At 44.3% G+C, this 15,572-nt stretch overlaps 1 protein-coding gene across 1 annotated transcript in view; it reads left to right on the forward strand.

The window, feature by feature from the left end:
* LOC117882906 (ras-related protein Rab-6A-like) overlaps positions 1 to 13,078 on the forward strand; it is a 23,999-nt gene extending 10,921 nt beyond the window's left edge. Inside the window, exons 2-7 of the mRNA XM_034781790.1 lie at positions 479 to 621; positions 4,729 to 4,834; positions 5,117 to 5,228; positions 8,840 to 8,933; positions 10,362 to 10,428; positions 11,666 to 13,078. Coding sequence (XP_034637681.1) covers positions 479 to 621; positions 4,729 to 4,834; positions 5,117 to 5,228; positions 8,840 to 8,933; positions 10,362 to 10,428; positions 11,666 to 11,730 — 587 coding nt within the window. The 3' untranslated portion in view covers positions 11,731 to 13,078. The remainder of the gene's footprint in view (positions 1 to 478; positions 622 to 4,728; positions 4,835 to 5,116; positions 5,229 to 8,839; positions 8,934 to 10,361; positions 10,429 to 11,665) is intronic.
* Positions 13,079 to 15,572: the final 2,494 nt, after the last annotated feature.

Here is a 15,572-nt window from a genome sequence, read left to right on the forward strand (position 1 = left end):
GACTAACAGAAGTATTGGGAGCATAAGCTTTCGTGGGTAAGAACCTCACTTCTTCAGATGCAAGAAGTGAGGTTCTTACCCACGAAAGCTTATGCTCCCAATACTTCTGTTAGTCTCAAAGGTGCCACAGGACCCTCTGTTGCTTTTTACAGATTCAGACTAACACGGCTACCCCTCTGATGCTGTTAGAAGTGATTTTTATGAGGGATGTTTTGGTTTTCCACCGAAATAGGGTGTCTCTCACACCTCAGCAGGTAGAGGTGAAAGCTGAGTGATGGTTCTGCCATGTTAGTTGCGGCCATTGCATGGAAGGGATGGAGAGGTACCTTCATCACTCTTCATTCTTCTGCACTGCATTTTTGTTCCATTTTAACTTTCCTTTGAATGTTTGTTTGCATTATTTTTTGCCTTGCAAAATAGTTTTTCTTTTTATTTCACTTGGGTTTTGGTTTTATTTTGTTTCCATTTTTCCTGCTCTTCCCCTTCCTCTCCCCCTACATTTTTCCATTTCCCAGATCAGGCTGCAGCTGTGGGACACAGCCGGCCAGGAGAGGTTCCGCAGCCTCATTCCCAGCTACATCCGTGACTCTGCTGCAGCTGTCATTGTCTTTGACATTACAAGTAGGTATTGAGCCTGAGGTCCTGCAGGGGCCTTGCTGGTAACAGGTTCCCTCTAAGTGGAGGAGACAGCTCTGTTTTTGGAAGGGGCTCATTTCCATACGAGGTGGGGCTAAGCTCACAGCTAGAGCCCGGCAGGTGTTTTGTGGGTGGATCTCCTGCCTCTGGGGGAGGTAGCCGAAGTCTCTTCTTTCCCACTTCCAAAAGTAATTCCATCAAGGCTGCTTAGGGAATTGGGAAATCATTGATTTCTATTTACTCATATCTCAAACCTTAAAGATGACCTACAAAGGGTGTGTACGTGTGCGAATTGGATTTATGCCTTTTTATATCCCTCTGTGTTATTAAAAAAAGGCCTTAAGGGTTTTTCAGAAGCTCTTATCTACTTGTTTTAATGCTAGAACTGTAGGATTTCTCTGGACAAGTAGAGCACTAGAAGGAATTTGACAAAGATACCAAAGAAGGGAAACCTGAGTGGGGGGAGTAACTCTTTTTTATTTTCAAACTGTCTGAAACTGTATAACACCAACTTAAAAACTGCACAGTGCACTTCTGGGTTGTCCACAGAGCCTTCTAACAAAAAGGGAAAGGCAAGACTTAATATTCCTGGCATTTCTAAAGAATAAACAACTTTGAAGGGAAAACACCCATCATTCAAACTTTCTCTAAATTAAAATGGTCTTGTCTATATGGGAGGTGTAAGCTAAGGGGTGAATTTAAATTAATAGTTGTACTGGTATAACCCCTGGGATAGACACTTATTCCAATATTAAGAGTTCCGTTCCTTGGTTTAGTTTATCACTTGGGAAATCAAAAAGTGATTTATATCTGAAGAAGTGTCCACATGGAGGGTTATACCAGTATATCCATATGGTATAGACTAGAGCTAAGTAAAATAAATAAAAAACACTGCCCCAGTAGTTTTTTCTTTCTAGATTCACTTTAATCTAGAGTTTAGGATAAAGTAATTCTAACTTCTAAGGTTTTATGGGTGGGGACTTCCTTTACTTTTGTCATGCACTGTGCTGAGTACATAAATATTTAACAAGTAAGATCACTTTTCTGTTTGAATTTCCCCCCAATGATTTGTAGCGGGGACAAGCAATTGAGGTCTCTGTAATTTCCAAGATTACTCCACTTTGCGAATGATTGTCTGAGACTTCCTTCAGGGAAAGGCCTCTGGGGTGGCAGAACATACAAATGTAATGTGCCATAGGGCACCATGCAGGAATTTGAGGGGAAAACGAGGACAAGTCTGCCTTCTGGACATAGACAGGGACATGCTCGGATATACATTGGGAACAGCTCTAGCTGAGGTTGGAGTTTGAGAGACAGGATGTGCACTGTGCCAGTCTGTGATGACATCTGTCCCGGGCTGGATATTGTGAGGGGCATAACATGCTATTCAGCCTGTTCTGCAGCAGGCTATGGGAAGCTTCTAGTTCTGTTTGGATTCGGAGTGAAAGATTGTGCTTATGCAGCCCTGGCCACAAATGAAATGGTGAGAATTGGGGATAGGAAGGATGTTACAATTGTTTCCCTTATTCTCCCCACACACACTTAAAAAAAAAAAAGGCGTGCATATATGCAGTCTGTCCCTACAGCAACTTCAGCTTCTCCAAACAACTTAGGCTCCAATAAGTCAAAACCAGGGGTTCTCAAACTGGGGATCAGGCCCCCTCAGGGGGTCGCGAGGTTATTACAGGGGGAGGGGGGTCAACCTCCACCCCAAACCCCATTTTGCTCCAGCATTTATAATAGTGTTAAATTAAAAACGCTTTTTTATACATTTATAAGGGGGGTCGCACTCAGAGGCTTGCTATGTAAAAGGGGTCACCAGTACAGTAGTTTGAGAGCCACTGGTCAAAACAGTCTAGCAGGTCAGCAAAGCTGTGGCACTCCATACGACATACTTGGATGCCTGCTGAAACAAGCTGGCAGAGCGGGAGCTCAGCTGGCCTTGGGGGAGTGGTGAGGAATAAATCCAGAATGAGTGCGTGAACCTCTCAGTAACACCTTCTAGATACGGAGGAACATGAGTGGCAGCCGTGTAAGTGAGGCAGCTTAAACTCCATCTTTTTTGGACCCTGCCTGGGTGAATGGGAGGTGGGCAGCAGTGATGTGGGGACCACCATGGAGGTGCATCATGAAGCTAAGGAATGGGCCTAGGGTACAAGTCTCAAACCTGAATCTTGAGGACTGGTATACAGTGTAGCCTAGGGGCTGGGATTCACTGTTTGGATTTCCTCTGGCACTGGGGGACGCTAGCACAAAGCAGTGCCCTTTATAGGAGAGGGAAGGGCACCAAGGAGTCTAACACTTAAAGTTAGACCCCAATGCAACTGAAACCACAGGGCAATGGAGTGGATTCTAGTGCTGGTACCATAGGGGTTTGGAGAGGTGGTCTGCCAAAGCTTCTCCAAGAACAAGTCTCTTAAACAGAATTTTAAGAGCTTAAACAGAATTTGGCAGTCTGCCCTTCTCTTTCCTTAGTAAAAACTGCCACCTTCATCTTATAGCTAGCGTTGGGCACCTGCAAGCTCACTCAACTAATATGCTCTTTCAGGCATAAAAGGGCCACTGTTCCAAACTGCTGAGCAATTAGAATTTGTGAGCACATCTAGCCTGCTCAGATACTCCTACTAGGTCCTTTCTGGGGCTTCCTCTAGCTCACACTAAACATGTTTGATCACTGAAAATGTCAGTAGCAGGCTTTTCTTGCTCTGTCAGACTGTTCAGAGCAGTGCTGCTAACGGGATGACAGTTGGCAGCATTTTGGGGAGACGGAATGGGAAATCTGAGGTGAAACTACTTGATATATTTTATTAAGCATTTGTTCACTCACTATTGTGGTATCTAGGGGCCTTTTTTGAGCCCTGACACTTCATGTAGGTAGGACACACCTTCAACCAGGCATAATCACCGTTACTTCTTTCTGACCTCCCAAGAACCTGTGGATATGAGGGTGGAGTGGGGGAGGGAGAAATAACATTTTTAAATTGTGGTGTCTCTTGTAGCCCCTTTTGTGCTTTGGATATTCTGACTGAGCTAATATGGCTGCTGTGCTAGAGACCAAACTGTCCTCTTCTTGCCAAGTAACTGGTGCATGTTTCTGCTTTTCATGCTTTTCTGCAAGGGAGCATCGAATGCCATTTGTGGGCTGGGGCTTGCTGCGTGTGCTTTTTTTTTTTTTCTTCCTGAAACCTCTTGACCTAAGCTTACACAAAAATCCCCATTACCCTTTTTTTGGATGCTTGATGCTGAGGAGAATGTAGATGCTATTTCACTACGTGGTCTCCTGAAGAAGTTGTCCCTTGTCTTTGCATTGAGTATAAATTTGAGAATTACACAAGGGGCTCAGATCTGAGATTCTAGCTCCCTAGACTAGGCCCTGGTCTACAGTGGGGGGAGGATCGATTTAAGTTACGCAACTTCAGCTACGTGAATAACGTAGCTGAAGTCGACTTACTTAGATCAACTTACCGTGGTGTCTTCACCGCGGTGAGTCGACTGCTGCCGCTCCCCCATTGACTCTGCTTGCGCCTTTCATGGCACTAGAGTAGAGGAGTCGACGGGAGAGCGCTCGGGTCGATTATCGTGTCTAGACTAGATGCGATAAATGGATCCCCGCTGGATCGATTGCTATCTGGTGGGTAGTGAAGACATACCCTAGGTGTGTTAGGGAAGCAGCATACTCCTCCCTTGGAGGGAATGGTCAACATGGTAGGTTACTTATTGGCCACCTTTCACAATGTTAAATAGTGTTGATGGGTACCAGTGGGTGTCCTTTTTGGTTGGAATGGCAGTAGCCTCAAGGTAGAGCTCATGGGTATGGGGAGCGGAAGGGTGTGAACTTCATGGGACTTCCAAGCACACAGAAGGGGTAATTAAAGTAGGCCTTCTTACAGCCTGAAATAGACAGAACAGCTGGGTTCACTGCTCTTTGCGTGTTCAGGGGGCTGGTCAGCAAGGCAAATATCCAGTTCCCAGACTGAGACCTGTAAACAGTTAGTTCTGGCAAATAGCCTTTTCTCTAAAGGACAGTTTCCTCCTTTCTTCTTTCTCTCTCTCTCTCTGCTCTTTCTGCTCTCCCTGGCCTGGTACCAGCAGGTTCGGCTACAGCTTTGGGACACAGCAGGCCAGGAGCGGTTCCGCAGCCTCATTCCCAGCTACATCCGCGACTCCACCATTGCTGTGGTAGTCTATGACATTACAAGTGAGTGGTGCTTTGATGTCTCATTGTGTTTGAAATGCTACACTTGAGCGAGGGGCTAGTAAGTGTACAGTCATGAGTTATTACGGAAAGATAACATTAGAAACATAACTGTCTCTTCCCTTCTGGGTGGACAAGAAGCAATCTAAGGATGTCCTCTGTGCAGTGCTGGGGGAATTGGCAAAGCATAGGGGTGAAGACACAAGTAGTTTTAGAAGTGTTTCATTATCCCCTTGTTTGAAAGAGCTTCTAGTTAATGTGTTCAATCCTCCCCTCTTCACACAGATCTGAACTCGTTCCAGCAAACCTCCAAGTGGATTGATGATGTGCGAACAGAGAGAGGAAGTGATGTCATCATCATGTTGGTGGGGAATAAAACTGACCTGGCAGACAAGAGGTAATGGAGGGGAATTGGTGACCTTGCCAGTTTGACAGCAAGTGGCTGGTATACTTTTTAAGGGGACCACTAACTGTTCTTAAGCCCAGACTACAATGGCCCTTTGGGGCTTAAGTAGTCAGTGACGAGTGAGATTCCCACTCTCCTTGCTGTTGGTTCCATAACAGATGTAATAGAATGCCCAAGGTGCTTTGTCTTGTTATAAACTGTACAAATCATGTTTAGAACAAAGTCAACTGAAAAAGCTTCTCAGGCCACCAAAACAAGCACCTGCTCCACACTGTTTGGTACAAAACACGCCCCTAATAGGGAGATAAGACTGAAAAAGTAACTTCACAAAAGTCAGGAAATTCTGGTTCCCACAGCAACATTAAATGGGTCTTTGTGCATGGCAAATGTAAGAGACCCTGTCAAGTCTAATTTGGCATCAGATGTAGGTGTATGGAAAACAGATTTTACAAAATCTGAGAGATCAACAGAGAGGCTTCCTCCAAAACAGAATTCCCTGCAGTAGCACAGCACTACAGTGTTCAGAACCAGCAAATGAAACAAACTCACAATTAACCAAAATGAATCCGGCCACTCAACTGTCCAAAACGAGAGATGTAAAAAGTAAGCTTGACTCTTCAAACTCAGTCAGGTTTACTAATATAAAATGCTACTAGTATGTTAAAGAAAGCAGTTCAGTTTTTGAAAAATATTTTAAATGTGACAGTGCCACTTTAGCATGTGCAGTAGGGTAGTTAGTATCCTAAGGGACCAGAGGCTTGCATTCCTGAATCTCTTAACTTCAGATTCTCATCCTTAATGTTGAATTCAAGCTTATTCCATTGATTGAAATTTACTTTGTATAAAGGACAAAGTGCACTGAGATTCAAATGTCACATAAGTACCATTATGATGGACACAATAGAAATACTGTAGATACAAATAACTGCTGTGCCTTTATTTCATGGTGTTCATGTATATCACGTGCTAGGCACCTCAGCACATTGTTAGTGAGGGAAAAATTAGACTGCGCAGTATTTTTTTAACTATTAATTTCAAAACTGTTACTTTCAACTGTGTCAAAAGCACTAACTTTACTGAGTTCTGAGTTCCATGGGAAATTTGCTTCAAGTTAACCTATTTGAGTTTAGTGTACAGTAAAAATCTAAGTTGCTGAACTGGGGAAAACACTTGGAACTTTCACAGCCAAATGCAGTCTTACCAAACTAAAACAATTTACCCCAGGCACGTCTGTCTGCTGGGTGAGTTTCAAGCCGTAAGAGGAATTTAAACAGAAATGCTTTGTCAAACGTAATTCTTTCACCGGTGCAGTAGCCATGCTAGAAAAATTGTAAACATTCAGCCAAACACCCTCAGTTGGCTATTTAATTTCCTCTGCTTTGATGTGAGGCTCAACAAGATGTCTGACTATACAACTCTGTTAAAGGGGTATTTTTAATACTTTAGAATTTTTAAATCTGATTTTTATTTTACCATTTCCATGAAGTATAAAAATCATTTTAGAGTTTACTGCGTGCATTCTCTGCTTCCCCCGTTGTGTTGGAGTTGTATAGTGCTCATGTGACATGATACTCAACCTTGCAAGTGCATATTGCTGCCATGAGAGTCTCATTTTCTCTTTGGCCCTTGTCTACCCTTACCGCTTCCCCTTCACTGGGGAGAACATGCCTTGCTGCTGTGTTGAGCTTTCCAGCCCTACTGGGAAGAACATATGCAGTTCTGTTAAACCATCTTGCAGTGAGTTACTAACAGAGGCTAGGCTCCTACACACTATGCCACCTTAGAAGTGGGATACCGACAAATGCTCCGTGTCAACTGAACTAAACCATTGTCATGTTTTCTTCATTCCCCTGTAGCTCTACTATAGTTCACTTCTGTTTTCAAAGCTCCTTTCTACTAAGGTTACTTTACAGAGTCTCAGCTTCAGTGAACGCCACCATAAACGATGCCTTACCGCACTTACCAGGAATATGGAAAACTCTTCCCACCCAGGAACAACTTAAACTAGGTTGTAATTATAACACACATCAAATGGTCTGGACTGAAAAATCTGGCTGACAGGGATTCCAAACTGCCTCACTTTGGATCAGCCAGGGAAAGTGACTACTAGATAAAACATGAGAACCATGCTCTATCCACAATAACAGTATGGCCTGAGCAATTAGTACTTTATGTCCTTCCTGGGTGCCCAGAATATTATTAGTCATCTGGCTCTCAGATTTTGGGCTTTCTAATTTTTAGCAAGCTTGTGGAATCTGCCACTCTTGTCTTTTTCCAGCACTGGAAAATACAGTAGGAACCTCATCAGTCACAGGATGACTGATGGGACAGAAGTGTAGGGCATCCTGTGTATGCCAGCTCAACATTTGTACCAGCCCTATCAAAAAAGCCAGAGACTTTGCCATGCTTGCAGTATACCTGTAGTTGGAGTGCATGTGGCATTAGAAATTCCCTCCCAGTGGGGTAATCTAGGTGGTACCAGATGTTTTGTCTAGACTAGGAATTAAAGGTGATGATGTTAAATTGAGCTAGTTAATGTGATCTAACACCTAAAACTCTGGTCAAAGCAAGAACCTGCCTTGTCGTGCCTAGAGTTTTAGGTGTTCAGATCATGTTGGTTAGTTAAAATACTGCATCTCTAATCCTAAACTAAACAAAGCCCTAGTGTCAATCTGAGCCTGGCCATGACTTCTGTGTCTTGATAAAGCCCTCAGGAAACTGTTATCCCTTTGAGAAGAATCAGGTACTGTCCTCTAAGCTGTAGTATCAAACATGTTTGAAGAGTTGAGCCATTTATTTAATTTGTCATTTTATTTTGTGTAGCCTGTATGTTTTCTTTCCAAGCTAATGTTATTTCAGTTGCTGGTCAGTTCCTTTGTGGTTTATTTTAATTTCTACTACCATTTCTGTCTAGTTTTCCTTTGTTTTGGTTTCTTTTCTGTGATTTGTTCTCATTGCTGTAGACAGGTTTCTATAGAGGAGGGCGAGAGAAAGGCCCAAGAACTGAATGTGATGTATATTGAAACCAGTGCTAAAGCAGGATATAATATGAAACAGGTATGTACAGGTCACTGGTCAGGGATGCTCTTGCAGATGCTTAGCTTCCAAGCAGCAGCTCAGTACTTGCTGTTGAATTTCACCTCCTGCTGGAGCCTTTGAGACCTTCCTATCACCTTACGGAGTTTCCTTCTGTTGACTTGGGGGACTTGCTTTTTGCATGGCTGCACACTGATTCTGTTGCATTAGGTACAGCTGAAGAGGGCCCTTCCTTCCCCCACAAGGAGGCTATGAATGAGACTTAAGTGTGTTGTTACATGAAACTCACCCGGTGCAGACTCATCCTATTGGTTATTATAATCTACACATTCCCTCTGCTGCTCATTTGGATTGGTCCCATCTTAGCTGGAGCATAAGGAGGAGGTAAAGGGAGGGAGGGGCGTAAAGGCTCAGAAGCCCTACGGTCTCCCTTCCTGGACAATACTCTATTAAAATCCTTCACTGAAGAGTGTTTCAGTCACAGAAGTCTCTAACTCATGCCTTCTCTCTCCTGTCTATTCTTCCGTCTCTTGCTCTTTCTTTCCTGTTTGCATCTGTCTGTCCAGGCAAATCACTACGGAGGAAGGTGAGCAGAGAGCCAAAGAGCTGAATGTGATGTTTATTGAGACAAGTGCGAAGACTGGATACAATGTGAAACAGGTAGAGCAGCACTGTGCCCTCAGGATGCAAATTCTGCACTTTCCACTTCACTGTGATCAGGGAGATGAGCTGCTTTATGGGTTTTGTGCTGCATCAGGTCTTCACTTCCCACTTTACCCTCTGCCTCTATATTCCCAGCCTCTGAAATTCTTCCCTTTAGGCAGTCAGTGTGTCCTTTAAATAAAGGAGGCTCCCTCTCCTGCCAAGCCAAGGGGGCTCATTCAGGTAGAATGCTAAGGGATCCTGTCAGCAGCTGACGTATCCTGTTCCCAGACCTGTGACACCAACAATACTTGTTGCTAAAGCATGTCAGAGCTTTGGAAACAAAGCACTTGTGTTCCCTTCAAATCACAGCTAAACTAGTGTCTTGTGGAATTTCCTTTCCCAGGTGGTGGTGGTGGTGGTTTCTGCTGGGACAGAATTAAACCTTGTTCCATATTTACTTTTAAGTACACTCAACATCATTGCTGTCAGGAAATTCTTCATCTCTGATTTGCACTAGTCACAACATGCTGCAGGGCAACAGGTTTGGCAGAGAACCTCACACTTGGGTTTGGGGACTTCTCAAACAGTAACTTCATTTTACTCTTTAACTAGATCACTCTGCACTAGTGTAAAATTCTGGGCTTACTCTACTTGATAGCATTGCTTTATTTGCCTAGCAGAAATTTGTAATGCATGAATTTCTGTGATTCTCTAGTGCTGCAAGGTAAGTCCAGCTTTGTGTGTTGTGGCCACAATTACCATCCTGCACCTGAGGCACTATTCGTGATTGTCTGAGGTGGGGAAGGAAGAACATGAATAGATAGCTTTTAAGGACAGGCTCTTTTCTATGTGCAGCACTCAAGTCAGCCCCTCCACTCCTGGCTCACTGCCTCAGAGCTTGGATTTCTTTTAACTTTTAAACACCATGTCCCTAGAATCCTGAGCACATTCTGGAACAAACTAGATCAGTTTAGTGGTGGATAGCACTATCAGTAACAAAATCAATTACAGCTATGCACAGAAGCAATGGGGTTGGAATGGTAAATTGCTGCCTCTGACTTGCTTCTCTGTTGAGTGAGCGCAGGATTGAATTATTAGCCAGCCTGCTCTTAACATCCTGGCATTTTGTGATGTGTGTGGAGCAATGGTCTGGTATATTTTAAAGAAATAAAAAAGCTGAAGCAAAACCCGGCACCAGAAGTGTGCTTTGTAGATATTCAGTAACTTACTAAGCTTGATAAAATATTTGGACTGGGGTTGAATAAAGTCCTTAGAGATATTCTTGTGAGGACTGTTAAATACTGCAGTGCTGGCTAAAATGTGTATATAACTCTTGGCAAAACTGTGGCTTTCCAACAGCAGCGCTAGAGAGAAAATTGAGGTTTCTTTTACTTTCTTTGACAAGTTCTGCATTCACCTGTTACTTTGGTTGCTGCCTTTCAGCTTTTCCGCCGTGTGGCTGCTGCCTTACCTGGGATGGACAGCACACCTGAGAAGAGCAAAGAAGACAGTATCCTTGTCTGCTATGCAGTAACTTTCTTATTTCAAGAGTTAGCAAGTTTTCCTTGTTGCCAGGTCTGGCTTGCTGCCCTTGACAGATTGAGGGCAGTCATGGACCTTGATTCAGTTACGTCGCTGCAAAGCATAAGTAACCTTTATATTGCAGTGCTCACTGCTTGGCCGCTTCTACCACTGGGGCCAGTATTGAGCTTTTGCTTTTAGGCTTGGTGTGAAATGGGTTTTGATTTGTAATGATTCAGTATAATCTAATCTTTTCTGATTGTGTATTCTGCAAGCAAGATGGCCTGGGGCGATACAGAGATCCTTCTGACTGGCCTGTCCCCTTCCGAGTGCTGGGTGAAACCAGACCCCCCACTCTTGTGCATCATGTCTGCTATTCAGTGTACAGTACATGTTCTGCTAATGCATCTTCCCTTCTCCGGAAGGGTGACTGAGAGGCTATTCAGAATTACAGGAGAGAGAACTGCCAAGTGGGGCTTAGCTAGAACCCATCAAACTCAGCTCCTAAATGACTGAAAGGCAGGAACATAGCCTCTGCCAAAGGAACAGTCCATAGAAATTCATTACTTGCCCATGTATCCAGCTAATGCCCTAACAGCAACTGGTGACTCCATATGTGCACACACCTGGTATTATAGCATGGGGTGGAGACGGTCAGTTGTTCTTGAGAAGCATGTTTCGTGGAGCTAGGGGTTTGCCATGGGCTATTTATGGAGAAAGACCAGTTCAGATTTATAGTAAAAATGCCCCAAATCCCAGGTCACACTAGTTTAAAGCTACAGGTAGTTGCTAACATGCTGTAGTCAAAATGCTGGCTTCTATCAAGGAGAGTAGGTGCTGTCCTGGGCAGTGCATGCTGATTCAGCTGTTATCGCAGCAGCCTTCGTTGTCAGATGTCAAATCTATAGCTGTCACTTCAGTACTACTTCCTAGCTTCAACCTTCACAAAGGCAGCAGCTCTCTACCAATGCCTTCCGACAGCTGTTGGTTCTGGAGATGTCTGCTTCAAAAAACAAACCTCATAGTTCCTGGCATTGATGCCTATGTACCAAGCCACCTAGGTGGCTGCATTTGTTACCCAGTTCTTAACTGTGGAAACCCCCAACTTTACTCCTGGGTTAGGTAGGGTCTGTGCTTTGTCCTATGTGCTCTACTGGGCTTGAGTTGTATTGTGATGCTTTGCCCATGACCCTGGCCAGGTGGCTTCCTTAACTTGTTTTTTACAGTGATTGACATCAAGCTAGAGAAACCTCCTGAGCAGCCAGTAACGGAGAGCGGCTGTTCCTGCTAAAGTGCCCGTTGTATAGCAACACTTTCCCTGATTGGCCAGTCTCACCGAAGAGCATCACTTCTCATTGGCTAGGCAAACCTACTTTCTGTGAACTGAAGAAACAGCTAATCAATCTACTAAGTCAGCGAGCTCCCTGTTAGCTGGTGGGGAACAGCCCTGGCTGCCCCTCCTATTGCATGGTATGAGCCCTGAGTGCAGAATGAATGTCATGTCGTCCTCTTTTAGTAGTGCACTTTGGCACCACGGTGCCCTTTACTCCATCCCACACCTTGGGCCTATCTGCACAGGTGTCTTTTTCTATGAATGCAACAAAAAAGCTGCCACGTTAGGGAAAACAAAAATAAAGCTGGGGGTTGGTTCTCCACCTCCCTAATTGCCTTGCATCTTAATCAGTTTTCCTTCCACTCCAGTAATTTTTTCTCTCCCATGCACCACTTCCTTTTTTTATTTTTTTTTTTTCCCCTTCAGAGGCTTCTCCTTTAAAACTAGTCACAATTTGTTTTGGCCTTGCCTGTTTTGAAAGTTGGGGGTGATCTGTTCTCCATGTCCTGCTTCCTGCAGAGGTTGCACAGTACAGGCTTCCCAGTCCCTCCCTCCTGTGGTTGGTCTTAGCCAATTCCTGGGTCTTCTCTTTTGAGATTTGGGAGAAGGAACTTCCCTGCCCTCCTTACTTCCCGCATCAGTGTGAGTGAGAGCTGAGCACTGGCCATTCTACTCCCAATCTGCTCTAGCACAAGCCACTGATCTTGTTTGCTCCCTTTGTCCTGTGGTGGGTAGAATTCCCCAGGATCACTGGCTTCAGTTGGATTCTTTACCCTGGGGAATGCTGTCAGCTGCAGGGGAGGAGGTTAGACAGACTTGCTGCAGCATTCAGTCTCTGTGGGAGAGCCTGCCTGACTTCATCTGTGGATGACCTGGGCTCTATCTGCAGGCTGCATATGGAATCTAGAGTTTATCCCTAGGATGGCAGTATTAGGACTGGGCATCCCAGGTCCCATTCTGGTTATCTTCACCTGCAGACATATTCCTTTTTCTTGTGGAACATGCACAACCTACTGTCTGCTAGCCAGACATAGGATACAAGCTACACAGTTACTAGTTATGCAGAAATGGGGCTTGCACTGCAGAAGTGACTCAATCCAGTGCCAGCAGCTCCAACCAATGTGGTGGAAGGGCAGCTGAGCATCTTGTATTCCACTAGATTGAATCTGGGTAACAGCAGTTTTATTCTTTTAACTATCTAGTGCAGGGGTCGGCAACCTTTCAGAAGTGGTGTGCCGAGTCTTCATTTATTCACTCTAATTTAAGGTTTCGTGTGCTAGTAATACATTTTAACGTTTTTAGAAGGTCTCTTTCTATAAGTCTATAATATATAACTAAACTATTGTTGTATGTAAAGTAAATAAGGTTTTTAAAATATTTAAGAAGCTTCATTTAAAATTAAATTAAAATGCAGAGCCCCCTGGACCGGAGGCCAGGACCCAGGCAGTGTGAGTGCCACTGAAAAACAGCTGACATGCCACCTTTGGCACACATGCCATAGGTTGCCTACCCCTGCTCTAGTGTGTTGCCTATGAAATAGAACATGGCTACCCTCAACCTTGCAGTTGCCTTTGCTGGAGAACCTCCCCAACCCTGTATGTGGAGAAGATGCTAGGTCATAATGTTCCCAACATTGGGACAAGCAGTAGGGTGGGTTTGTTCCCACCTTCAAAGGAGGGGAAGATGGGATTAAATAAAGGGAAACGTTGCTTTTTGTGGCTGCTTCTGTTCCATTAGCTTGGGTTGAGGGAACATCGCCTAGTGACTCTTATGATCATTTTAAAGGGGATTTTTTTAAAAGTGATTTTTGCCTCTGTGCCCACCCACAACCCTGCTGTGATCAGGCTTGTCCATTGGCTGAGAGGAATGTACATGGAAGAGATGGAGAAATCCTGTTAGATCATCCATTTGACTGTGTAGTGGTGTCAGGGTACATCCTAAAGGGAGGGTAGAGACAGTGCAGTAGAACAGGGGCTTGGATGGGGTGTAGCAGCATAAATTGTATTTCCTCTGGTATAATGCCTTGTTGGTCGCCACTTCAGCTATGTACTCTTTCTGTGAACCCTGTGGCCCTATCCAGGGAGAGGAATGAACTATCACTTTTACCTGGATGAACTAACTTGAACGCTGATAGCTGGGATTTCCCTTTTGGGAACACCCAATTCATGATGCCAGGGCTGGCTCTTCTTGTTGTGTTTACTTAATGGCCATGGGAGTACCCTGCTACTGGTTGTTAAGATAGATACATTTGGTATGTGGTCAGCATTGTCCCTTCCTCTCCATGTGAGTTGACCTGCAGGGAGAAGCTGGGATGTTTTGTTCTTTGTTTCTCCTTCCTATTCTGGAGTGTTCCCTTTTTCCTACCTGAAGCCCTCAATGGCCTAGTCTGAGTCCTTTAGAACCCATCCCCAGGGTGAAGCCCTGTCCCATACTATGTATATACTCCCTATTGTGTGGGAATTGCTGATGTTCTGTCAGTGTGTCTGTGTCTGCAGTAGAACAGGTTCCGCTCTCCCCTTCTTACAGGCAGACATACCCTGCCACTGTGTTGTATTGTTCTCTCAAGTCACTGGACTTTCTTTTTTGAGGGGGAAGGGGGTTGGAGGGAGAGAATAAGTAATCGGGAGGGAAAACCTAGTGAAATAAAATACTTCACTTTCCACTGCCTTCCCTATGAATGTGCATAATAGTGAGTGTGTGTCTCTGGCCCTGCTGTCTTCTAGCTGTTAGCCAAGTAAGTATGACTATTAATATGAATAGCGACTGTCTGACCACAGCCGTGTATCACACTAAATAAAGTTATTTCACCAACACCTTTTCTATGTTTGTTTTGGGGAGAGGACTGCTGCTGCCACTATTTACTTTACTCAGAGCCCCTGCCCATCAAAGGCCAACACCAATTTATCTGTGGAAGAAACAGGTAACAGGCTGTCCCATCTAAATGCATTCTTCAGCTATAGATGCTCTGTGAAGCTTAAGGGTTGTGTGGGAAATGTCTTCTGGATTCTTTATGCATCTTAAAAAGAACCTACCACTTTGGCCTTTGGGGTTTTTTAGTCACTTGTTCTTCCTGGAAGTTGTACAGTCAGTAATGTACTTAAGTCCTATAACTCTGCTCATTCCGATGAGACATGCATGCAAAAAGTAAATGACCCAGTTTCATCCACTTTGATGAGAACTATGAAAGAATCCCTAGAAGTTACACAGTTTTAAAGCACTTTACAAACCAATTGTGAACAGAAAGTATTGTACTTTCCAGATGGGGAAGCCAAGGCTCTGAGAGAAAACTACAGTGCCCTCAGATGATGGTGAGTTGGTTATAGGTTTGGGAGTAGGATCCCGGAGTCCTGACCCCTAGCCCCAATACCCATTGTCTCCTGCTGTAACCAGTATGTTCCACTTTTTTGGGAAGATAATTTGTATGTGCCAGTTGCCAAAGGACGGACGAAGGAGGGGCAGAAATGTTTGCTCATTTCCAAGTGACCCCTGATAATCAGAGTAGGGGGGTGCTGCCAACAAGCAATAAGTAACAGGTGCTGCTGCTGGCACTAAGAAGCCTGCTCATCTAATCTAGCTAAGGCCTATCACCTGTCTTCCATCATGCTATGAAGTCAGATAAGTCAATGAAGAGTGAAAATACAAACAAGAGGAACTTAAAAGTTCTTATGAGGGCCCATGTAAACCGCTAGCTCCCTATGGGGTCTATTGTGTACTTGCAATGAGTGAAACTCACATAAAGAAGGGATTTGTGCAGTAGGAAGTTGGGATTGCTGCAAGGCTGTATACTGTTTAATACATGA

This window comes from Trachemys scripta, chromosome 9, assembly GCF_013100865.1.
Source record: "Trachemys scripta elegans isolate TJP31775 chromosome 9, CAS_Tse_1.0, whole genome shotgun sequence".
Lineage (NCBI taxonomy): Eukaryota > Metazoa > Chordata > Testudines > Emydidae > Trachemys > Trachemys scripta.